Source organism: Cervus elaphus, chromosome 11, assembly GCF_910594005.1.
Source record: "Cervus elaphus chromosome 11, mCerEla1.1, whole genome shotgun sequence".
Taxonomy (NCBI): Eukaryota; Metazoa; Chordata; class Mammalia; order Artiodactyla; family Cervidae; genus Cervus; species Cervus elaphus.
Window position 1 is genome coordinate 551,610 of NC_057825.1, and position 24,722 is coordinate 576,331.

Genomic DNA, 24,722 nt, shown 5'->3' on the forward strand with positions numbered 1-24,722 from the left:
GGCTGGTCTGACACTTTGCTGTCAGGGGAGTGCAAATGGGGGAATCCCTGAACAGGGAGTTTGGGATAGTGAGGACTGTGGGAAGCCCTTACATGCTAAATATCCATGGCAGAAGTCAAAAAGGAAGTGTTTGAGGAAACAGGGAGAGAGGGTATGCTGGCTGCTGCAGAGATGGAGGCAGAAACAGGGGGCCTTTATCCCAGGTCACATTTATTTCCTGCAGTAGGCCCCCAGTAAGGCTCTGCACACTCCTTACTCTGACCCTACCCCAACCCTCCCCCCCCAGAAGTTCTGCTGCTGTGTCCTCCTGTCCACCATCACCACTCTGACATCCCATTTCTCTAAACATTCCTTTCCTCTTGCTCTCACAGAACCCAGGCTTCTCATGGCATCTCTAAAGTATAAATGTTTATTTTCAAACAATGCCTCTACCTCTGGGCCTGCAAGTGGGGTGAACTCCTGGCTCTTTATGACTGCCTCCAGACCATTTCCCCCTTCACCCTATTAACTTCCAGCTTTAACTCTCATTTTCTCAGAGTAATCATTCATCCCCCACCATCCCCAGCACTGTTACTGTTACCTTCAGAACTGAGGTCCACCTCCCCTTATTCTTTGATGATTTCAGCGCCTGACTCACTCCTTGTCATTCTCTCTCCAGTACCACTGGTGCTGGAATTCTGACCTCAGAATCTGCATAGGTGTCCCTCCAATTTTCACTTCCTGGACTATATCTGAACATGAACCTAGGATATATTGTAATCAGCTATGGTAAGGTGACAGACACAGCCAACTGCCTTGAAAGAAGAGTTCAAAGCTTACACTTCCCAAGAGGGGCAAGCCACACAATGCAGGGCCACTTGGGGAAGCACCAGTGTCAGCTGTGAGCAGAAGGAGGGACAAGAGAGCTTGGCCAGAGCCTTGCCCGTGTTTTCAGTGGGCAGGAGGCAGGTGGGCAAGTTTCCACAAGCTGAGGATTGGGTAGTGAATAATTTCAGTGATCTATCATTGTCCAGTACCTGGCCCTGGGTGATTGGCCTGGTGTGCAATTAAAGGAGGTGGTTGGGGTGTGGGCTCTAAACCGGTTGGTTTGCATGTGAAAGCTGTGTTGGCAGGCTGAGTTGTTTGCTGTCTCTAGGAATTAGCCAGCCTGGGAGGGGCAGTCTCTCCCCAGCCAGCAAGGCCCTCAAGATGTGAAAGCATCAAAGATACAGAAAATAAAAAATATGATCAATGCAGTGCTCATCCCCCTGACCCTGTCCTCCGAGAACCTTCCCCAGCAGCCTCTCCTACAGCTTAACTTTTGTCTGAACAATGTCTCCCAACAACTTCTCTCACCCCTTTCCACTCTCACTGTTGCTCCCGTCAGCAGGTGGATGCCATCCCCTCGTGTTGAATGGGCCTGACCCCTTGACTTGCTTAAACTGCCAGATAGATGCCACGCGACTTTCAGGCTCTAAGGAGAGCTTGCAGCTTTTGCTTTCATTCCCTGAGGGTCCTGAGCTCCCCGTGACAGTATCTGGCTACTGCTCTGGAGCCATCCCCTGGGGGTGGGGGAAGCCAGGACGTGAGAGTCAGACTTCCCACCTCACTCAGACACCCTGACTGAGGCTGCGGGAGGGACCCTGGCTGTCCCAGCCGTCTAACAAATTACCCCAATTTATTACTTACTCTGAAAACTAACGGTGACCTCCTTCAGAAGGTCGCGTGCACGCACTGCTGCACTCAGTGCCCCCGACCCTGCAGCAGGCCACCGCACACCCACACCTCCACTGGAGACTGCTGGACACTCACAGGCAAGTCTAGGTCAGTCTCTTGTGGGGTCACTGCTGCTTTCTCCTGGGTCCTGGTGTGCACAAGGTTTTGTTTGTGCCCTCCAAGAGTCTGTTTCCCTAGTCCTGTGTAAGTTCTGTAATCAGATCCCACTGGCCTCCAAAGTCAAATTCCCTGGGGGTTCTGAATCCTTTGCCAGATTCCCAGATTGGGAAATCTGTTGTGGGTCCTAGAACTTTCTTAACAGTACGAGAATTTCTTTGATCTAATTGTTCTGCAATTTGTGGGTCGTCTGCTCGGTGGCTCTATGTGGGGTTAATGGTGACCTCCTCCAACAGGCTTATGCCACAGGCTTTGTGACCCAGGTCTCCTGCACCCAGAGCCCCTGCCCCTGTGGCAGGCCACAGATGACCTGTACCTCTGCAGGAGACACTGAAACACAGTTCTGGCTCAGCGTCTGTGGGGTCTCTGGGTCCTGGTGCACGTAAAGTTTTGTTTGAGCCCTCCGAGCGTCTCTGGTGGGTATGAGGTTTGATTCTAAATGAGATTTCACCCCTCCTATCATCTTCCTGGGGCTTCTCCTTTGCCCATGGGTGTGAGGTATCTTTCTTTGGTGGGATCCAACATTCTTCTGATGATGGTTGTTCAGCACTTCAGTTCAGTCACTCAGTCATGTCTGACTCTGTGCAACCCCATGAACTGCAGCACGCCAGGCCTCCCTGTCCATCACCAACACCCAGAGTTCACTCAAACTCATGTCCATTGAGTTTGTGATGCCATCCAACCATCTCATCCTCTGTCACCTCCTTCTCCTCCCGCCTTCAATCTTTGCCAGCATCAGGGTCTTTTCCAAGGAGTCAGTTCTTCACATCAGGTGGCCAAAGTATTGGAGTTTCAGCTTCAGCATCAGTCCTCCCAATGAATACTAAGGACTGATTTTCCTTAGGATGGACTGGCTGGATCTCCTTGCAGTCCAAGGGACTCTCGAGAGTTCTCCAACACCACAGTTCAAAAGCATCAATTCTTTGGTGTTCAGCTTTCTTTATAGTCCAACTCTCACATCCATACATGACTACTGGAAAAACCATAGCTTTGACTAGATGGACCTTTGTTGGCAAAGTAATGTCTCTGCTTTTTAACATGCTGTCTAGGTTGCTCATAACTTTTCTTCCAAGGAGCAAGTGTCTTTTAATTTCATGGCTGCAGTTTCCATCTAAGGTCATTTTGGAGCCCCCAAAAATAAAGTCTGTCACTGTTTCCGTTGTTTCCCCATCTATTTTCCATGAAGTGATGGGACCAGATGCCATTCTTAGTTTTCCGAATGTTGAGTTTTAAGCCAACTTTTTCACTCTCCTCTTTCACTTTCATCAAGAGGCTCTTTAGTTCTTCTTCACTTTCTGCCATAAGGGTGATGTCATTTGCATATCTGAGGTTATTGATATTTCTTGTGGCAATCTTGATTCCAGCTTGTGCTTCATCCAGCCCAGCATTTCTCCTGATGTATTCTGCATACAAGTTAAATAAGCAGGGTGACAATATACAGCCTTGATGTACTCCTTTCCCTATTTGGAACCAGTATGTTGTTCCATGTTGAAGCAACAGTTAGAACTGGCAGTTCTTCACTGAGTTGTAATTGTGGAATTCTTGCAGGAGAAGATATGCACACCTCCTTCTACTCTGCCATCTTAAGTGTTCACCTTAAGGGTTCACCTTAACTCCACCATAGTTTGGTCTCAGGTCAAACAACAGGGAGGGAACACAGCCCCGCCCATCAACAGAAAATTGGATTATAGATTTACTGAGCAGGCCCTGCCCATCAGAACAAGACCTGGTTTCCCCTGAGTCAGTCTCTCCTAACAGGAACCTCCCTTATCTTAACTCTAAGCCTCTTGTCCTTCTCTGTCAGAGGGCAGACAGCATGAAAACCACAATCACAAAAAACTAATCAAACTGATCACATGGACCACAGCCTTGTCTAACTCAATGAAACTATGAGCCATGCCATGTAGGACTACCCAAAACGGATGGGTCATGGTGGAGAGTTCTGATAAAATGCAGTCCACTGGAGAAGGGAATGACAAACCACTTCAGTATTTTTGCCTTGAGAACCCCATGAACAGTATGAAAAGGCAAAAAGATAAGACACTGAAAGATGAACTCCCCAGGTTGGTAGGTGCCCAATATGCTACTGGAGATCAGTGGAGAAATAACTCCAGAAAGAATGAAAAGATGGAGCCAAAGCAAAAACAACACCCAGTTGTGGATGTGACAGGTGATGGAAGTAAAGTCTGATGCTATAAAGAACAATATTGCATAGGAACCCGGAATGTTAGGTCCATGAATCAAGGTAAATTAGAAATGGTCAAACAGGAGATGGCAAGAGTAAACATAGACATTTTAGGAATCAGTAAACTAAAATAGCAGAGAAGGCAATGGCAACCCACTCCAGTACTCTTGCCTGGAGAATCCTGCAGACGGAGGAGTCTGGTGGGCTACAGTCCATGGGGTCGCAAAGAGTAGGACATGACTGACGTGACTTAGCAGCAGCAGCAAACTAAAATGGACTGGAATGGGGGAATTTAATTCAGATGGCCATTATATCTACTACTGTAGAGAAGAATCCCTTAGAAGAAATGGAGTAGCCCTCATAGTCAACAAAAGAGTCTGAAATGCAGTACTTGGTGCAATCTCAAAAATGACTGATTGATCTCAGTTCATTTCCAAGGCAAACCATTCAATATCACAATAATCCAAGTTTATGCCCCAACCAGTAACACTGTAGAAGCTGAAGTTGAATGTTTCTATGAAGACCTACAAGACCTTCTAGAACTAACACCCAAAAAAGAGGTCCTTTTCATCATAGGAGACTGGAATGCAAAAGCAGAAAGTCAAGAGATATCTGGCGTAACAGGCAATTTTGGCCTTGGAGTACAAAATGAAGCAGGATAAAGGCCAACTGAATTTTGCGAAGAGAATGCACTGGTCATAGCAAACACCCTTTTCCAACAACACAAGAGAAAACTCTACATATGGACATCACCAGATGGTCAACACCAAAATCAGACTGATTATAGTCTTTGCAGCCAAAGATGGAGAAGCTCTATACAGTCAGCAAAAACAAGATGGGGAGTTGACTGTGGCTCAGATCATGAGCTCCTTACTGCCAAATTCAGGCTTAAATTGAAGAAAGTGGGGAAAACCACTAGACCATTCAGGTATGACCTAAATCAAATCCCTTATGATTATACAGTGGAAGTGACAAATAGCTTCAAGGGATTAGACCTGATAGAATGCCTGGAGAACAATGGACAGAGGTTCATGACATTGAACAGGAGGCAGGGATCAAGACCATCCTCGAGAAAAAGAAATGCAAGAAGGCAAAATGGTTGTCTGAAGAAGCCTTACAAATAGCTGAGAAAAGAAGAGAAGTGAAAGGCAAAGGAGAAAAGGAAAGATACACCCATCTGAATGCAGAGTTCCAAAGAATAGCAAGGAGAGATAAGAAACCCTTCCTAAGGGAACACGGCAAATAAATAGAGGAAAACAATAGAAAGGGAAAGACTAGAGATTTCTTCAAGAAAATTAGAGATACCAAGGGACCATTTCATGCAAAGATGGGCTCAATAAAGGACAGAAATGGTATGAACCTAAGAGAAGCAACAGATATTAAGTAGAGGTGGCAAGAATACACAGAAGAACTGTACAAAAAAGATCTTCATGACCCAGATAATCACAATGGTGTGATCACTCACCTAGAGCCAGACATCCTGGAATGCGCAGTTAAGTGGGCTTAGGAAGCCTCACTATGAACAAAGCTAGTGGAGGTGATGGAATTCCAGCTGAGCTGTTTCAAATCCTAAAAGATGGTGCTGTTAAAGTGCTGCACTCAATATGCCAGAAAATTTGGAAAACTCAGCAGTAGCTACAAGACTGGAAAAGGTCAGTTTTCATTCCAAACACAAAGAAAGGCAATGCCAAAGAATGTTCAAACTACAGCACAATTGCCCTCATCTCACACACTAGCAAAGTAATGCTCAAAATTCTCCAAGCCAGGTTTCAACAGTACGTGAACCATGAACACCCAGATGTTCAAGCTGGATTTAGGAAAGACAGAGGAACCAGAGATCAAATTGCCAACATCTGTTGGATAATCAAAAAAGCAAGAGAGTTCCAGAAAAACATCTACTTCTGCTTTATCGACTATGCCAAAGCCTTTGACTGTGTGGATCACAACAAACTGCAGACAATTCTTAAAGAGATAGGAATACCAGACCGCCTTACCTGCCTCCAGAGAAATCTGTATGCAGGTCAAGAAGCAACAGTTAGAACTGGACATGGAATAACAGACTGCTTCCAAATCGGGAAAAGAGTACGTCAAGGCTGTATATTGTCACCCTGTTTGTTTAACTTATATGCAGTATATATCATGCGAAATGCTGGACTGGATGAAGCACAGTCTGGAATCAAGATTGCCACAAGAAATATCAATAACCTCAGATATGCAAATGACATCACCCTTATGGCAGAAAGTGAAGAAGAACTAAAGAACCTCTTGATGAAAGTGAAAGAGGAGAGTGAAAATTTTGGCTTAAAACTCAATATTCAGAAAACTAAGATCATGGCATCCAGTCCCATTACTTCATGGCAAATAGAAGGGGAAGCAATGGAAACAGTAAGAGACTTTATTTTGGGTGCTCCAAAATCACTGCAGATGGTAGCTGCAGCCATGAAATTAAAAGATGCTTGCTCCTTGGAAGAAAAGCTACGACTAACCTAGATAGCATATTAAAAAGCAGAGACATTACTTTGCTGACAAAGGTCCATCTCGTCAAAGCTATGGTTTTGCCAGTAGTCATGTATGGATGTGAGAGTTGTACCATAAAAAATGCTGAACACCAAAGAATTGATGCTTTTGAACTGTGATGTTGGAGAAGACTCTTGAGAGTCCCTTGGACTGCAAGGAGATCCAACCAGTCCATCCTAAAGGAGATCAGTCCTGAATGTTCATTGGAAGAATTGATGCCAAAGCTGAAACTCCAGTAATTTGGCCACCTGATGCAAAAAACTGACTCCTTGAAAAGACCCTGAGGCTGGCAAAGATTGAAGGCAGGAGGAGAAGGGGAGGACAGAGGATGAGATGGCTGGATGGCATCACTGAGTCACTGGACGTGAGTTTGAGCAAGCTCCAGGAGTTGGTGATTGACAGGGAGGCCTGTGGTGCTGCAGTCCATGGGGTTGCAAAGAGTCGGACACGACTGAGGGACTGACCTGACTGTTGCATCAATCATTGAGAAAACAAGAGAATACCAGAAAAACATTTACTTCTGCTTTACTGGTTACACCAAAGCCTTTGACTGTAGATCACAACAAACGTGGAAAATTCTTAAAGAGATGGGAGTACCAGACCACCTTACCTGCCTCCTGAGAAACCTGTATGCAGGTCAAGAAGCAACAGTAAGAACTGGACATGGAACAGCAGACTAGTTCCAAACTGGGAAAGGAGTAGTTCAAGGCTGTACATTGTCACCCTGTTAACGAGTTTCACTTCACTTATTTAACTTATATGCAGAATACATCATGTGAAATGCCAGGTTGGATGACATAAGCTGGAATCAAGATTGCCAGGAGAAATATCAATAATCAGATATGCAGATGACACCACCCTTATGGCAGAAAGTGAAAAATAACTAAACAGCCTCTTGATGAAAGTGAAAGAGGAGAGTGAAAAAGCTGGCTTAAAACTCAACACTCAATAAAATGTAGATCATGGAATCCAGTCCCATCACTTCATGCCAAGTAGATGGGAAAACAGTGGAAATAGTGACAGACTTTATTTTCTTGGGCTCCAAAATCACTGCAGATGGTGACTGCAGCCATGAAATTAAAAGTTGCTTGCTCCTTGGAAGAAAAGCTATGACCAACCTAGACAGCATATTAAAAAGCAGAGATAGCTCTTTCCGCCATCTTTCCGTGCCGCCAGAATGGTGCGCATGAATGTCCTGGCTGATGCTCTCAAGAGTATCAACAACGCCGAAAAGAGAGGCAAACGCCAGGTGCTTATTCGGCCGTGCTCCAAGGTCATCGTCAGGTTTCTAACAGTGATGATGAAGCATGGTTACATTGGCAAATTTGAAATCATTGATGATCACAGGGCTGGGAAAATTGTTGTGAACCTCACAGGCAGGCTAAATAAGTGTGGAGTGATCAGCCCCAGATTTGATGTGCAACTCAAAGATCTAGAAAAATGGCAGAATAACCTGCTCCCATCCCGTCAGTTTGGTTTCATTGTACTGACAACCTCAGCTGGCATCATGGACCGTGAAGAAGCAAGACGAAAACATACAGGAGGGAAAATCCTTGGATTCTTTTTCTAGGGATGTAATACGTACAAATAAAATGCCTTAGAGGAAAAAAAAACAAAAAAACAAAAAGCAGAGACATAACTTTGCTGACAAAGGTCCATCTAGTCAAACCTATGGGTTTTCCAGTAGTCATGTATGGATATGAGAGTCGGACTATAAAGAAAGCTGAGCGCCAAAGATTTTTGAACTGTGGTATTGGAGAAGATTCTTGAGAGTCCTTTGGACTGCAAGGAGATCCAAACAGTCCATCCTAAAGGGAATCAGTCCTGAATATTCATTGGAAGGACCGATGTTGAAGCTGAAACTCCAACACTTTGGCCACCTGATGCGACGAACTGACTCCTTGGAAAAGACCCTGATGCTGGCACAGATTGAAGGCGGGAGGAGAAGGAGGTGACAGAGGATGAGATGGTTGGATGGTATTACCTACTCAATGGATGTAAGTTTGAGTAAACTCCAGGAGTTGGTGATTGACAGGTAAGCCTGGCGTGCTGAAGTCCATGTGGTCCCAAAGAGTCGGACACAACTGAGCAACTGAACGAACTGAGAACTAGGTTGCATTCAGCCAAGAGGCTCTTCTACTTTGTGTGGTATCTGTCCAGGTTAGAATGTCCTAGATGTTCTTTTTGCTGGTGTCTGACAGCTTGACCCGTGTGGCTGGGATGGCAGGGCGCTGGTCAGGTTCTCCTTCCCTGAGGCCTCCCCATATGATTTGTTTCGGTGTCTGCACAGAATGAGGATTTCCAGGTAGTGAGACTGATTACCTGTGGGCAGGCCCCCGAGAGGACAATGAAGCTGCCTGTCCTCAGACCTGGCCTCTGAAGTCCCAGAACTTTCTACCAGTTTACGTGTGTCAAAACAGTCAGAAGAGGGAGATCACTGGCCGGGGTTCTATCCCTGGTTGGGGAACTAAGATTCCATAAGCTGTGAGTCACAGAGCCGCCCCCCACCCCCACCCCCCCACCCCCCCCAAAAAAAGAAAAGAAACAATCATAGGATTGGTATTGGAGAGAAAGAACTGAATTTGTTAGGGGAAGCACACTGATTGAAACCGCCCACCCTGGCCAGGCACCATAGTAACCATTTGCATGAGTTGTTTTATGACAGGAGATCCTGACAAGGAATAGGGAACTAATAAGCCACCACCAACCGGAAGAGTTCGGGAAAGGTCAAAAGGAAACACCGCGTGTCTATCCACGTCCCAGAATCCCTCTTGCTAGCATCCATCTTGGCTGAGCGATGCGTGGGCCCCCAGGAAAGACTCTGAATTAGAATGATTGGCCAAAGACTACCCGGAAACGAATCCCATCACCATAAAACCCAAGACTGAGAGCCACGCGGCAGAGCAGTTCTCCTGGGTTCCCTTACCTACTGCTCTCCGCCCGGGTGCCCTTTCCCAATAAAATCTCTTGCTTTGTCAGCATGTGTCTCCTCGGACAATTCATTTCCGAGTGTTAGACAAGAGCCCAGTTTCGGGACCTGGAAGGGGTCCCCCTTCTGCAACAAATTGATGGTGACAGTTTGAGACAAACTGGCACACCAGCCATCAGCAGGAGAGTCAACCAGCAGAACCCAATCTCACCATGGAATCATTAGAAAATCAATAGCTGTTTTAAGCCACTGAGTTTTGGGGTTGTTTATTATGCAGCAGCACAAATTGGACCAGACACTGACACTTAGAAGTGAGATGCTGCCAATCAAAAAATTCTGAAATGTGACTCTTTGGAGCCAGGCAGCAGGCGAACCTGGCAGGTGGTGAGGACATGCATCACCAGTGAAGGACAGAGAAGGGCAGGGCTGGGTCGGGATCCGTGGGGAAGTGGGAGACCACCAGCTGTGGTAGCAGGGAAGACAGGGGCCGACGGTTTCTTTCAGTCATTTATGCTAAAGTAAAACAAAGCAAAGACAAACGAAGTAAACAAGTAATGTTCCATGTCCCACCAGAAGCTGGAGGAAATATTTCAAGTCAGGTCTTACAATTGGAAAATAAAATTATTTCTCAATCCCAGTCTGTCCAGGCAGCAAAGGTCCTCAAGGTAAGACATGGCATGCTGCAGAAGATTAAATCTAGGGCACTGCCAGCAAAACACAACTTCAGGGTTAGAAGAAATCAAGGGCGTGGTATATGACCCTTTGTTAAAATTGCGGAAAGATCCCGGGGAGGGGACCCTCACAGACGCTCTGAGCCACATGAAAGAGCTTCCAAGCGTCTGGAGGTGTTGAGCACACGGCTCGACCTTGACGTTCACAGCAGAGAGGAGCCTCTCAAAGATATTTGCCGGGTGGCTTTTGTCTAATAAAATGTGTTATAATTTGATACCTAGAAAATCTGCATTTTTTTTTTAACGGTTGTATCTGCTTAAATTAAAATGGATGATGTTCAAAATAAAAGAGGCTTCTTGGCCCTCAACTTTCTCCAGGAATGAAGCAGGCTGAGGAAGCTACTTAGGCTGCAAACATTTCCCCGTGGAAAAGCGAGGATGACTGAGGGGCAGGGCCAAGAGGCAGAGGGAGAAGCCCACCCCGGAAGAGGGAGGGGGAGGGGATCACTCGCCAGAGCAAACGAGCCCTTAAAGCCGCATTGTGACAGCATCTGCTGGTCTGCTGCATTTCAACCCTGCCGAGTGCCCATGGCTACAGGGGGTACGTCCCTCTTTTCCTTTTTGAACCGGGTGTCTATTTACTTTTCCTGTGCTTCCCCATGGAATGTGGGTCTTGCAGGGGCAGATAACTTGCTTCTCGCTTTGCTGCATGTCATAAGCCAAGAGCAGAAGTGAGGCGTGGTTCTGGGGTCTTCCTGCAGGAGGAACTTGAATCATTAGGGGCCAGAGTGTGGATGGGTGGCGGGCAGGTTGTTCCACTGGTGCCTGCCCCACCATAGGCTGTGGTTTCCAGAACTTGCGCTGCTGTGCGCACCCCTCCCACACAGATTCCAGGCTTGTCTGCAGGGCTTGCTGTGGCCAGCGGGATACTAGCAAGAGAGATTCAAGCAGAGGTCCAATAGGACCTGTCACACAGAGTAGAGCCTCCACGGGGTGAGCGGTCCAGCTCTCCTGGCTAAATAACAGGACACCCCACCCAGGGCAGGTCACATGGAAGAAAAATGTGCTCCAGGTGAATTCTCAGCTGACTCCAAATGAAGGAGGGGCCCGCTGACACTGGGTGGGACAGAAGATCCCCTGTTAGTCACACAATTGTGTAAAATAACAAGCTGATGTGGTTGGAAGCCATGAAGTGTGGTCGGGGGTGGGGGGTTGTCAGACAACAGCAGATCACAGAGACCCAGCGTCCCCAGCACCTGTAGCCCCTCTCAAGTCCGCGCGGCTCTGAATCCCTTTCCATCTTTGCTCATCCCCTCGATCAGCGATCCTCCGAAGCCCCCTGAGTGCCCCGGGCAAGCACGGGGACCAGTTTCTCTTAGACGTCTCCCTCTGTCCCCCTCACCTCTCCACACTCGCCCGGGATCACCTCAGCCTTCTTTCGCCTTGCTCTCTCAGGAGCAGCCTAAATAGGCTGGAGAAACGCAGTTATACTGACTGGGCAGCTGACATTGCTGAGCCCCCTGTCGTCTTCTCCTAGCTCCATCCTTGTCCTCTCTCCTGGGACCAGCTCCCTTCTTACCTTCAACTGATGGCCTCCTTCTCATCAGAGAACCCCCCAGCTTCCTACATCCGTACGCCCTCACCTCAGACGCCCCTTGGAGCTGTGGCTGGGCTGAACCACCTGAGCAGTTCCAGGCCAGCCCTCACACGCTCCTCTTAGGCAATGGCTCACATCTTTCTCCTCCATGGGCTCATTCCCACTGGCAGAAAACATGCTGTTTCCTTTCCCACCATAAAACCCACAGTTTCTCCGGACTTGCCTTTTCTTTCTCACTCTGGTCGTTTCTCTCCTCCCTTTCAGCCAGAACACCCTAGAAAAGTAGTCGCCCGAGGCCTTCCCTTCCGCTCCCCCTCAGCCCCCTCGGTCGGGCTTACTCCTCGGTCACGGTGGCCAGCACCCTTTGGTGTGCTCTGTGCCCGCCACCTGGGATCTCTCGGCAGCACTGGGCAAGGCCGATCTCTCCTTCTCAGCCTAGCACTGTCATCACTTGGCCCACTGTCCTCCCCTGGCTTCCCTCCTACCTGGCATCCTCATCCTCTGTACCAGCTCCTCCTCCCAGCCTCCCTTCCCCCTTAGGATGAGAATACCCAGGGCTCAATCTTTTCTCTCTCTTTTTCTCTACTTGCATTTCCTCCCATGGTGAACTCATCCAGTTGTATGGCTTTAAGTACAACAAATACGCTAGTGAACACCAATCTATACTCATGTATTCAATTGCCTTATAACCTTAACCTGTAGCATGAGGAAGAAATATATTTTTATCTCGCTAAGCCACTGAGAATTTAGGATTGTTTGTTATTGCAGCATAACCAGGGCTATCCCGACTGCTACAAAACACTGCCATCAGAGGTGTCCCCAACACCATCATCTCTTAGTTGGGTAAGTTTGCATTAGCTTCCTAAGCATCCTGCCTGCTTCCACCCTTCCCTCACTGTCTGCATCAGCTGCCATGATGCACTAAAAAGCTATTCCTCCTTTCCAATCTTCCAATGGCTCACTTTTCTGAGTGTAAAAGTCACAGTCCTCACCAGACCCTACATCCTTCCCAACCTCCACCTCTCTGGCCATGTACCCTGTTGCTCTGATGCACTCATCAGCTCACAGAGACCACCTCCACTTTTCAAAAATGCCAGATTAGGGCCTCGGTACTGGGCTCTTCCCTCTGCCGGGGATGCTCTTCCCCTGGAGCCCACATGGCTCACTCCCTCGCTCCCTCCCAGTTTGCTCAAGTTACTTGGCAGTGAGATCTACCCTGCCCCCACTTTCCCCGGACCTCCAACTCCCTAATGCTGATCTACTTGTTTCCCCACAGCGTTGATCACTTTCTAACAAGGCGTGTAACTCGCTGGTCATGGGCCTTTTCTGTCTCCCTCGCTAGAACAGGAGCAGGGGTTTCCAGTTTGCTTGGCGCACTGGTGTAGAGCGGTTTCATGGGGGCTGGGGGTGAGAGCCAGATGGAGTGGTTACCAGGAGACAGGTATACCGCGCCCCCCCCCGCCGAATCGCCAGGTCTGGGAGTTCCTGTTCGGGAAGGATTTGGAGCAGGCTTTTCTGCGCCCCTTCTCTAAGCCCAGGGAAGGATCGTGTAGCACAAGCATGGGCTATGGGATCCTGATCCCGGCCCATGCGCGGAGGCGGCCAGGGAGAAGGGCGGCCCGGTGCCCGGTCAGCCAGCAGCGCTCGCTGGGTTCCCACGTCCCTAGGGCACTGGATCCAGCCACGCAGTCATAGGGGCCCCGGGACTCCGGATCCGCGAATCCACCCCGGCCTCCTGCTCTCTGTCCACGGACTATTCACAGGGAGCCGCAGCCAGCCCCGCACGGACCCCGACCTGCAGGGCCCGTACGGCCCAGGGTGCCCAGTCAAACCGCCCGCTGCGCGGGCCGAGGCCGAGCTCTGGGATCTGCGCTGCTAGCGGGTGGCGCAGCCTCCGGCACAAAGCTTCCCGCGAAACTGACGTAGCGCGGGGCGGCTGCGCAGGCTCCGCCCCCGGCCGCTCCCCTCCCCCGCGCGCTCGCGGCGCCCCAGCGCGCCTGCGCACTCGCTCTCCCGCCACTGGCTGCGGCGTGGCGGCGCGCGCCGACCGGCGCCCTGCGCACCGCGCGATTGGCCGGGTGGCGGCGGGCGGGGGTGTGTCCGCCGCGCGCCCCGCCCCCGGCCCCGCTCGCTGAGGTGCGCGCGGCGGTGGCGGTGGCGGCGGCGGCGGCGGCGGCTCGTGGCAGGTCCGGCGGGCGCCCGGCGGCGGCGGCCCGACCCCGGCCCAGCCTCGTCCCGCCCGCCCGCCCGCCTGGCCCCGTTCCCGGCCCCCACTCGCCCGCCCGGCGCGCCGTGGCCCCGCCCCGGCACCTCCCGAGGGAGCGGCGCCGCCGGCCGAGCGCAGGCCCGGCCATGACCGACTTCAAATTGGGCATCGTGCGGCTCGGCCGGGTGGCCGGAAAGGTGCGCGGCGCGGCTTGGGGCCGGGGCTGGGCGGGAGGCGTGGTGCGCCGGGCCGGGGCCGAGGGCCGGGGTTGGTGTGAGGCTAGGGGCTGAGCAGCGCTGGTGGTCGCGGGCTCGGTCTGGGAGTCGGAGTCGGGGGTGCGAGGCTGAGGGCGCAGGGCCCGGCCAGGGCGGCGGGGCACACGGGCACAGGCCCGAAGGTTCGCCGGCGTCCTGGTTCCTGGGGCAGCCTTGGTCCAGTGCCGGCTCCGACCGTGCGCCGTGGGTCGGGGGCTGCGGCTGTGTCTGCGGCCGCGAGGAGCGCAGGCCCTTCCGGGGCAGCGCGCTCGCTCTCCGCCGGCCCTTGCGGGTCCGTAGTGAGCTTCGAGCAGGGCTCGGGCTCCTCGCGGCGGCCCTGTCGGGCTGAGCCTCAGTTGGCCTTGGCCGAGTGGGGCCTCCCTCTGCTTCTCTCCCTTACCGGGCCCCGCCCTCCGCGTGTTCGAGGCTGGGGCTTCCTGGCACCTGTGGGCATTGAGGCTTGGCTGTTTCCAGGAGCCGGCCGGCCGTGCAGCTGAACCAGCCACGGACCTTACCCTGGATGGGAACCCTGTTCCCATCACCAGCGGCCGAAGCTTCTGGTGGGAGAGAGGAGCAGAGGCAGTCAGATGAAGGTAAAGCCGGTTCAGATACTAGTAAAAAAGCTCTCCAAGCGAAAGTGAGACTGGCCCATTTCGGGGACCGTTTCCTGCCCTCCTGCAAGGGGCAGTGACTTTCTAACTACGAAAGGGTGGGCTCCTTATTAGCGCTGAGATCTCTGCAACTCAGTGGTCATCTGCAGTAATGCCATCCTTTAAAACTTTTACTTGGAACGTTTTAGACGAAGAGATAGGAAGGACAGTTCCGTGAGCACCTGTGTGCGGACTGCCTGATAGTTGAAACCTTCTGGATATTCTGCTTCAATCCCAGGGCCCTGCCTCTTTCTGTGACATCGTGGTCTTGGACTGGGTTTATCAACACATTGAAACACACAGCTTAGTGGTTGAGCAGTTCTGTGGCACTTCTCATGGCTAGTCGTGAGCAGATGGCAGGTGGAGCCTGGTGCCACATCTGTGCGCCGTGCTGAGTGGGGAAGGAGCAGCCTTTGGCACATCTGCCTACCTTCAGGGTGGAGTTACCTCTCTGAGCCCAAAGGGCTGCTCCTACTTATCATTAGTGCCTTGTGCTGATTCCAAATGTAATGTCTTGAAATGTTAATTTCCAGACCAAGTATACACTGATAGACGAGCAAGACATCCCGCTGGTGGAGGGCTACTCGTTTGAGGTAAGGATTCTGTTCCTTTGCTGGCCTGCCCACTGTCGTGCCCAGAAGGGTCATGGGGGTGGGTTTTCGTCCCTGTGATGTGAGGCAAGCCCTTGCGCGTGAGCTGCTCAAGCAGGCTGGTGAAGCCCTGTCCAGAACCCTGGTCTCCAGGGAGCCTGGCTGTCAGTGTGGAGCACCCCCACCACCGCTGTGATGCTTGCTGCCTTACTCACTTCCTTGTTGCTTGCAGACTCTTCCCAAAAGAGAGTCAAATTGTGCCATGTCTGTGATTGAGTTCAGTCGGATAAGCTGCTGTGACCAGGGAGACTGTCCAGGGCCGCCCCACCTTCTCTTCAGCCTCGGCCTCCCGCAGGGCCAGGTGCCTTTGTTCCTACCTGGCGAAGCTGTTTGGGCTCCAGTCCTCACCTGCCTGCTCCTCCCTCCACCCTGCTGACCCACCCCACTCCTATCTCAGGCTTCACCCTTTTACACTTACTTGTTCCAGGGCTTATCTTTTTTACTGGATTAGCGACTTTTTTTTTTAAAGGTAGGGAGATGTATTTCTCTGTGTCCACGTCCACAGTATTTTGCAAAGAGTGGTTCTTAAGTGTGTTCTGCCTTCATGTAGGCAGGTACTTCTCCATGCCACGTGTCTGGATTCCTCCAGAGACCACCAGGGTCCCAGGAATAGGCCTGGCATTTATCCCTCTCGCTTGTTTGTTTCAATCATTTCTCTAAGAGAAATGTTGAGAATTGCAGGCTTTTTAACAGAGCTTTTTCTTGTTTCTTCTCAGGCCCGGATGGAAGTAGACGCAGATGGAAATGGTGCTAAGATATTTGCATACGCCTTTGACAAAAACCGAGGAAGGGGATCAGGAAGGCTCCTTCATGAGCTGCTGTGGTGGGTGTTTCCAAGCTGCATATTCCCCTTCTGGGTTTGCACCAGCCCTGCTGTGCAAGGGACTTGGGCAGCCAGAGATCCTTCTGCCCTCATCGACAGATGGTACCTTCCCCAGGTCTCCTAGTTACTTCTTTGTCATTGCTACTAACTGGGAGGATGGCTGCTCTATGTCCTCTGGCCCGGGCGGGCTGGCCTGAGAGTCAGGCCGTGTGCCCTTCCTGCTCTGAGCACTTAGACCATGGCGCCTCTGGAGGCGGGTGGGGTCTGGCCCCTCCTAGGCCCTTTTGAGCTTGTCAGTGGGACATAGGGAAGGGCTGTTCTCTCTTCTGTGTGAATGCTAAGGTTCCGAAGTACTTGGGGCCACTCGGGTGTCCCCCAGGCTGTGTGTGAGATGGTTTGGGGTTCCATCCTTGGCTCCCTGCAGCCTAGCGCTTAAGTCCAGGGGCTGGGCTGTCCCCTTTGGGCCACAGACTGGCAGACTTGGGTTCCCCTCAGCAGCCATGCTCCCGACAGGCCACATGGGTGTGCTGAGGACTATTCAGGGCACATGGAGGTCAGGGAGCCTGTCTGGAACACTGTCTGTTTCCTAGGGAGCGGCACAGGGGAGGCATTGCCCCTGGGTTTCAGGTGGTGCATCTCAACGCAGTCACTGTGGACAATCGCCTGGACAACCTGCAGCTGGTGCCCTGGGGCTGGCGGCCCAGAGCCGAGGAGACCTCCAGCAAGCAGAGGTGGGTCTTCTTGGGGCCTGGCGATGTGGCCCCTCCCAGCTTACTGCTGAGAGGGGTTGGGTCGGCTCTGTGCTCTGAGGCTTCTGTGGGTTTGGGAATGCTGGTCATCTCCCCTCAAGGTGTGGGGTTCCTCTTCACTGGGGGAGGAGAACGTCCTGATTGTTTTTCTGGGTCAGTCTTCTGAGTTGGCTCTCATGGGGGACGGGTTGTGGGGTCTCTCTGGTCCTGTGTAGGTGGGCAGATCGCCCTGAGATGCAGCAGGCGTCCCTGTCTCAGGAGCGCCCCTGTGCACACAGTCGGGTCTTGTCCTGCTCTCATGGAAGCAGGACAGTGGCTCAGAAGTCAGCTGGGCAGCCTTCACCTCTCCTTGGTCCAGACTCCAGTGTTAGAGTCTGATCCTGGCTAAGGTGCCCTCACACGGCTCTTGAAGGAGGCTGAGCCTCATGACAGTTAGTTAGGATTCTTATCCTCCTGGGGATTATGGTAGTCTAGACTTGTGGTTGCAAGTGACAGAAACTGAGCCCAATTTAGCTGAAGCAAAACTAGGACCCTTGTTCGCTCCCCTGCTGAGATGTGGCAAGCCACAAAACCACCTGGAGTTCTCCGGGGTGTCCGCCGGGCTCCTCAGCAGTGACCAGCGGCACTGAGGAGTTTGATAGTTTTGAAGCACTTATCTGCTCTGCTGGGGATAGGACGGTTCTTTCATCAACAAAAAGGAAGGTTGGGGAATTCTCTGGTGATCCAGTGGTTGGGACTTGGCACTTTCGCTGCTGGGGGCCCAGGTTTGAACCCTGGTTGGGGAACTTAGAACCCACAGGTTGCGTTCTTGTTCAATCGCTAAGTCCTGTGTGACTCTGCAACCCCACGGACTGCAGCACGCCCGGCTCCTCAGTCCTCCACTGTCTCCCCGAGTTTGTTCAAACTCATGTGCATTGAGTTGGTGATGCCATCCAACCATCTCATCCTCTGTCGCCCCCTTCTCCTGCCCTCAATCTTTCCCGGCATTGGAGTCTTTTCCATTGAGTTGGCTCTTCGCATCAGGTGGCCAAAGTATTGGAGTGTCACCTTCAGCGTCAGTCCTTCCAATGAATATTCAGGACTGATTTCCTTTAGGATTAACTGGTTGATCTCCCTGCTTTCCAAGGGACTCTCAAGAGTCTTCTGCACCACAGTTCAAAAGCATCAATTCTTCAAACCGTAATTTTGACTACAGACCTTTGTTGGCAAAGTAATGTCTCTGCTGTTGAATATGCTTTCTAGGTTTGTCATAGCTTTCCTTCCAGGGAGTAAGCGTCTTTTACTTCTGTGGCTGCAGCCACCGTTGGCAGTGGTTTTGGAGCCCAAGAAAATAAAACCTGTTACTGCTTTCACTCTTTTCCCCTTCTATTTGCCATGAAATGATGGAACCGGATGCCATGATCTTAGTTTTTTCAATGTTGACTTTTAAGCCAGCCTTTTCACTCTCCTCTTTCACTTTCGTCAAGAGACTCTTTAGTTCTTTGTTTTCTACCATTAGAGTGGTGTTATCTGCATATCTGAGGTTGTTGATATTTTTCCTGGCAATCTTGATGCCAGCTTGTGCTTCATCCAGCCCGGCATTTCACATGACGTACTCTGCATATAAGTTAAATAAGCAGGGTGACAATATACAGCCTTGACATACTCCTTCCTCAGTTTGGAAACAGTCCATTGTTCCATGTCCGGTTCTAACTGTTGCTTCTTGACCAGCATACAGGTTTCTTAGGAGGCAGGTCAGGTGGTCTGGTATTCCCATCTCTTGAAGAATTTTCCCGTTTGTTGTGATCCACACAGTCAAAGGCTTTAGCTTTAGTCAGTGAAGCAGAAGTAGATATTTGTCTGGAGTTCCTTTGCTTTTTGTATGATCCAGCAGATGTTGGCAATTTGATCTCTGGTTCCTCTGCCTTTTCTAAATCCACCTTGAACATCTGGAAATTCTCAGTTCATGTACTGTTGCCTCGCTTGAAGGATTTTGAGCATTACCTTGCTAGCATGGGAAATGAGTGCAATTGTATGATAGTTTGAATATTCTTTGGCACTGCCTTTCTTTGGGATTGGAATGAAAACTGACCTTTTCCAGTCCTGTGGCCACTGTTAAATTTGCTGGCATATTGAGTGCAGCACTTTAACAGCATCATCTCTTAGGACCTGGAATAGCTCAGCTGAGATTCCATCACCTCCACTAGCTCTGTTCTTCGTGATGCTTCCTAAGGCCCACTTGACTTCACACTCCATGATGTCTGGCTCTGGGTGAGTGATCACACCATCGTGATTATCTGGGTCGTGAAGATCTTTTTTGTATAGTTCTGTGTATTCTTGCAGCCTCTTCTTAATCTCTTATGCTTCTTTTGGGCCCTTGACATTTCTGTCCTTTATTGTGCCCATCCTTACATGAAATGTCCCCTTGGTACCTCCAGTTTTCTTAACTAGCTCTCTAGTCTTTCCCGTTGTGTTGTTTTCCTCTGTTTCTTTGCATTGTTCATTTAAGAAGGCTTTCTTGTCTCTCCTTGCTTTTCTTTGGAACTCTACATTCAGTTGGGTATATCTTTTTCCTTTGCCTTTCACTTCTCTTCTTTTCTCAACTATTTGTAAGCCTTCCTCAGACAACCATTTTTCCTTCCTGCATTTCTCTTTCTTGGGGATGGTTTTAGTCACTGCCTTCTGCACAATGTGACAGGCCTCCGTCCATAGTTCTTCAGGCACTCTGTCTATCAGCTCTAACTCCTTGAATCTATTTCTCATTTCCACTGTACTATCATAAGGGATTTGATTTAGGTCATACCTGAATGGTCTAGTGGTTTTCCCCACTTTCTACAATTTAAGCCTGAATTTGGCAATAAGGTGCTCATGATCTGAGCCACAGTCAGCTCCCCATCTTGTTTTTGCTGACTGGATAGAGCTTCTCCATCTTTGGCTGCAAAGACTATAATCAGTCTGATTTCAGTATTGACCATCTGGTGATGTCCATGTGTAGAGTAGTCTCATGTTGTTGGAGGAGGGTGTTTGCTGTGACCAGTGCGTTCTCTTGGCAAAACTCTGTTGGCCTTTGCCCTATTTCATTCTGTACTCCAAGGCCAAACTTGCCTGTTACTCCAGCAATCTCTTGACTTTCCACTTTAGCACTCCAATCCTCTGTGATAAAAAGGACATCTTTTTTTTTTTGGTGTTAGTTCCTGAAGGTCTTGTAGGTCTTCCTAGAACTGTTCAAATTCAGGTTCTTCAGTGTTACTGGTTGGGGCATAGAGTTGATTATTACTGTGATATTGAGTGGTTTCCCTTGGAAATGAACTGTAATCATTCTGTCATTTCTGAGGTTGTACCCAAGTACTGCGTTTTGGACTCTTTCGTTGACTGTGAGGGCTACTCCATTTCTTCTAAGGGTTTCTTGCCCACAGTAGTAGATATAATGGTCATCTGAATTAAATTCACCTATTCCTGTCCACAAGTTGTGTGGCACAGCAAAAAAAATCACCCCAAAACAGAAGGCTGTGTCATCAGGACAAGTATAGGGGTGGCTGAGCGGTCAGCAGGCTGGTGGCTCAGCACTCGCACGCGACCAGGGTGGACCTGGGCCGGCTCTGCCGCTGACCACTGCAGTCGCTGGAGGGACGGCCCCATTCTGCTTTACACTGCTCTGGGGCCCCGCCCGAGGTCCCTCACTGTTGGTCATCCCAGGACCCAGCTGGTCGGGGAGCCAGCTGGTCGGGGTTGCTGTGGCTTGCCCGCAGCAGTCAGCCTGTCCACAGTCCTGCACATGCTGGGACAGAGCCGTCCCAAGGGCAGCCTGAGCTCCCCATCATGCGCGTCACGTGTCCTCCTGTCTCATACGTGACCTCTGCCCGGTGGCTCTTGGTGGGAATCAGCCCCTGTGACTGGGGGGTCCCAGCACACACCTGCCAGGCCCGCACCCCTGCTTGCTGTCCCGGCCTCACCCCAGTGGGCACGGGGTGGCCCAGCCAGGCGGAAGGTGCTCTGAGCAAAGGGGCAGTTTCCTCCCTTCCCGTCTTCAAACGCCGGCTGGGGCTAAACCTCCCCTCCTCTCGGTCTTCTAGGGCCTTGCTGAAGAGCTCGGAAAGCACGTGTGTGTGTGCAGCACACTTGGTTTATCCGCTCTCCATCGTCGGGCACTGGGGCTGCCTCCTCCCTCATCTGCTGTGAACCCAGTTGTACAAAGAGCTCTTCTGGTCTCCGCTTTCGGTTCCTGAGGGTGCGCCCAGAAGTGGGATTGCAGGATCCTCTGCTAGTTCTGTTCAGTCTTTGAGGAGCCTCCACGCTGTTGTCCATGGCGTCAGCGTGTTCTGCTTCCTCCCACGGTGCCCAGAGGTCCCAGGGTCTCCACGTCCTCACCAGCACGTGGTGGGCTCTGTTCGTTTGATAGCAGCCATCCCAGGAGTGCGAGGTGGTCCCACTGCAGTTTTGAGTTGTGTCTTCCTGATGACCAGTGACGTTGAGCATCGTTTCATGCGCTTTTTGGCCCTGTGTGTGTGTCTTCTTCAGAGAAATCTCTGTTCAAAACTTGCTGGTTTGTTTTTTAGTTGAGCTGCAGAGTTCTTTATTCTGGGTATGAATCCCTTATCAGATACTTGGTTTGCAAATGTTTTCTCCCATTCTATAGATTGTCTTCTTATTCTGCTGTTTCTTTTGATGGACAAAATACTTGAATTTTCATATCTTTTTTCACAAAAATACTCTTTTTCTCTCTTTTGTTACTGTGCCTTTGCTGTCATATCCAAGATCATTGCCGTATCTGATGCTGTGAAGCCTCTGCCTGTGTTTTCTCTGAGAGTTTTGTTTGGGGTGTTAAATTTAGGCCCTTTTTTTCACTCTTTTACAGAGAAGTATAGTAGACTCACTGAGGTGGCTCCGTGGTAGAGAAGCCACCTGCCGGTGCAGGAGACACAGGTTCGACCCTTGGGTCAGGAGATTCGCTGGAGGAGGGCCTGGCAGCCCACTCCAGCATTCTTGCCTGGAGAAGCCCATGGACAGAGGAGCCTGGTGGGCTGTAGTCTGTGGGGTCGCAGAGTCGGACACGACTGAGCACGCACGTGTGCTTTGCCAGCCTCTTCCGTTTTTATTCAAGTCCCTCTCGGCCTGGCCTCCCGAGACAGCGGGCAGGCTGGAGGGGACGGACCACCCGTCGCGGGGCAGCAGGTGCCTCCTTTGAAGGCCAGCCCCAGGGGTGGGCTGCTCCTTGCTTCAGGTTTGCCCCGTCCACCTGTACCTGTGGTGGTGGGACAGGTGTGGGCAGGTACGAACTGCCCGCCCCGTCCAGGCAGAGAAGCAGTCGGGAGGATGGCAAGCAACTGCAGCACCTGGAGGGTGGGTCGCCCAGATCCCCAGATCTCTCCGGGGGCAGATTTGAGCACCTCTGGGCCTACGAGCAGGAAGGGAGGTGGCCTGGTGCTGCCCAGGCTGGCTGAGCCTGGGGCCGAGACCATGCGGTCTCCATGCCTGTCGTTTGCCCGGCTGTCACGGTCTTGGGAAGACCGAGGGGCAAGACATACACAGCCCTCCCTGTGCCTTTTAGTGAGAAGAGAAACAGGCTGAATCCTGGGTGTTATGGGGAGGGGAGCCCATGCAACCGGTGGGCCAAAGGACAGTCAGACTGTTGGTCACTGTTGGGGAGGGGGTGTCCTGCGAAGGGGAGGCAGCTGGTCCACCCTGGGGTCACCTACTGTTACCTCCGTGCCTTGCCCCTTTCTGGCCAAGGTGGCCTGAAACCCTGTTTCTTTGGTTAAGGGAGCAAAGCTTATACTGGCTGGCCATTCAGCAGCTGCCCACCGACCCCATAGAGGAGCAGTTCCCGGTCCTGAACGTGACGCGGTACTACAACGCCAACGGGGACGTAGTGGAGGAGGAGGAGACGTCCTGCACCTACTACGAGTGCCACTACCCTCCCTGCACGATGATCGAGAAGCAGGTGCGTGCGGGCCGCCGCCCGGGGCTGCGCTTCTCCCCTGCGGGGCTGCCCGGCCGGAGCCGGGCCCTCCAGCCTCAGCTCAGGCGGCCGGGCCCCCCGGGTCCGCATGTGACCGGAGCGGGCTCCTCTGTGTCCTTTCAGCTCCGGGAGTTCAACATCTGCGGACGCTGCCAGGTGGCGCGCTACTGTGGCTCTCAGTGCCAGCAGAAGGACTGGCCGGCCCACAAGAAGCACTGCCGCGAGAAGCGGCGCCCCTTCCCGCACGAGCTGGAGCCCGAGCGATGACGCGGCGGCCGCGCGGTTCCCGGCTCCCCGGCGGCGGCGGGCGGCCCGGGGTCGCCTGCACTGGCTCCTGCCCCCGCCCGGCAGCCAGAGGCTCCCCCGGAGCAGAGACAGCTGGGAGGGCCTGCCGGACGCTTCTCATTATTTATATGTTAATATGTTTGTAAACTCATGTACAGTTTTTTGGGGGGGAGGTGACGGGAGGGTTCAGAAGTACAAATCGGGTCGTTTGCTGTAACGCTCACTGGGCGGCCAGGCTGAGGCGGGCGGGGGGCAGCAGGCACAGTAAAGTGGGGCCGCCCACACCCTGGCCGCGCTCTGCTCTCTGCCTCAGGCGGCGTCCGCGGCCACAGATGGTGAGGCTGCACTCCGCCCTGAGCCTGGGCGGCGGGAGGGAGGAGACGCTGGCCCATCTGGGCCCGTCAGGGGCCGCCGCTGTCACCCACACTCCTGGGGGCTCAGGGCGGGGGTGCGTCACCAGCCCTGCTGGGGGCCCCTGTGGCTTGGAGCTGGCCTGGGCCCCCAGCGTCCTGTACACCTTGCTGAGCCCCCCAGGGGCCGCATGCGGCTGTGGCTGGGACCCTGGACCATCCTGGCTCGCCCCTGGCCCCACGTGGCCCCACAGGCTCCCCGTTGTCTCCCGGGATGCCCTGCGTGTGCCTCCCTGACTGGGGCCAGCCCTGGGTGGCCTTTGGTCTGTGAGCTGAACTTTCCGTGGCTGCCTTTCAGAACTTGGAGGCTTCTTGGGCAGTGTGTCTGGAGAATAGGACTGGGGAGATGGGTGCTAGCAACATGTGGGGAGCAGGCGGGCACCTCAGTCCCAACCCCGAGGCAGGGCTTTCCTTCAGGGGAAGGGACCCCGCGTGCCCACGGGTTTTTGCTGAGAAGACTTAGCTGCTGTGCAGGTCAGCCAAGTTCAAGTCTTTGCTGCAAGGGGGTCTGCTCCAGGTGCCCCCAGACCGCCAGGGGGCTTAGAAAACCATCGGGGAAGAGGATATATGTGATTCTAAGAGGCAGTCCTGTGGATCACAGCTGGCCTGAGGTCAGCTCTGGCCAGGGCACAGGCTTGGGGAGTGCTGTGCGGGCCAGTGTTCTGGGGTCTGGGGCCACATGTGCTCGACTCGCCTTCAGATCCAGACTCCTGGGATGAGCGCCCGCCCCAGCCTGCAGGCGGTGTGTCCTGCCTGTGTCCTTTGGGGAGTGGCCAGCTGGGCCCTCCAGCCGGCCTATGTTCCCCGACCAGCACTGACTCCCCTGTGGTTAGCTAGTCCTCAGAAAACTCCACTGGAATGGAAGTGTTGGAGTCTCCGCTGACCTGGAGGACGTCACACTGTGTGCTGACCTCGGGTGCTTGTTGCTGTGACTCCTGGCTCACCTGAAGTAGCATGCCGTGGGCTAGCTGTCAACTGTGGCTGCA

At 52.1% G+C, this 24,722-nt stretch overlaps 2 protein-coding genes across 3 annotated transcripts; both read left to right on the forward strand.

Moving 5' to 3' along the window:
- The first annotated feature begins 7,700 nt into the window (after nucleotides 1-7,700).
- Nucleotides 7,701-8,187, forward strand: LOC122702603 (40S ribosomal protein S15a-like). The gene has a single exon (XM_043916184.1). It carries the CDS (start codon nucleotides 7,752-7,754, stop codon nucleotides 8,142-8,144), a length of 393 nt encoding a protein of 130 aa, XP_043772119.1. The 5' UTR covers nucleotides 7,701-7,751; the 3' UTR covers nucleotides 8,145-8,187.
- A 5,747-nt stretch (nucleotides 8,188-13,934) lies between these two features.
- On the forward strand, nucleotides 13,935-23,610 carry ZMYND19 (zinc finger MYND-type containing 19). Of its 2 annotated transcripts, XM_043916202.1 has the most exons (7): nucleotides 13,972-14,174; nucleotides 14,706-14,824; nucleotides 15,415-15,474; nucleotides 16,248-16,354; nucleotides 16,945-17,085; nucleotides 22,843-23,023; nucleotides 23,165-23,610. In XM_043916202.1, the coding sequence occupies exons 2-7, from the start codon at nucleotides 14,819-14,821 to the stop codon at nucleotides 23,306-23,308; spliced, it is 639 nt and encodes a 212-aa protein (XP_043772137.1). In that variant the 5' UTR covers nucleotides 13,972-14,174; nucleotides 14,706-14,818; the 3' UTR covers nucleotides 23,309-23,610. The 2 variants fall into 2 exon arrangements, with proteins under 2 accessions (XP_043772136.1, XP_043772137.1); XM_043916201.1 differs by lacking the exon at nucleotides 14,706-14,824 and having other exon boundaries at nucleotides 13,935-14,174.
- Nucleotides 23,611-24,722: the final 1,112 nt, after the last annotated feature.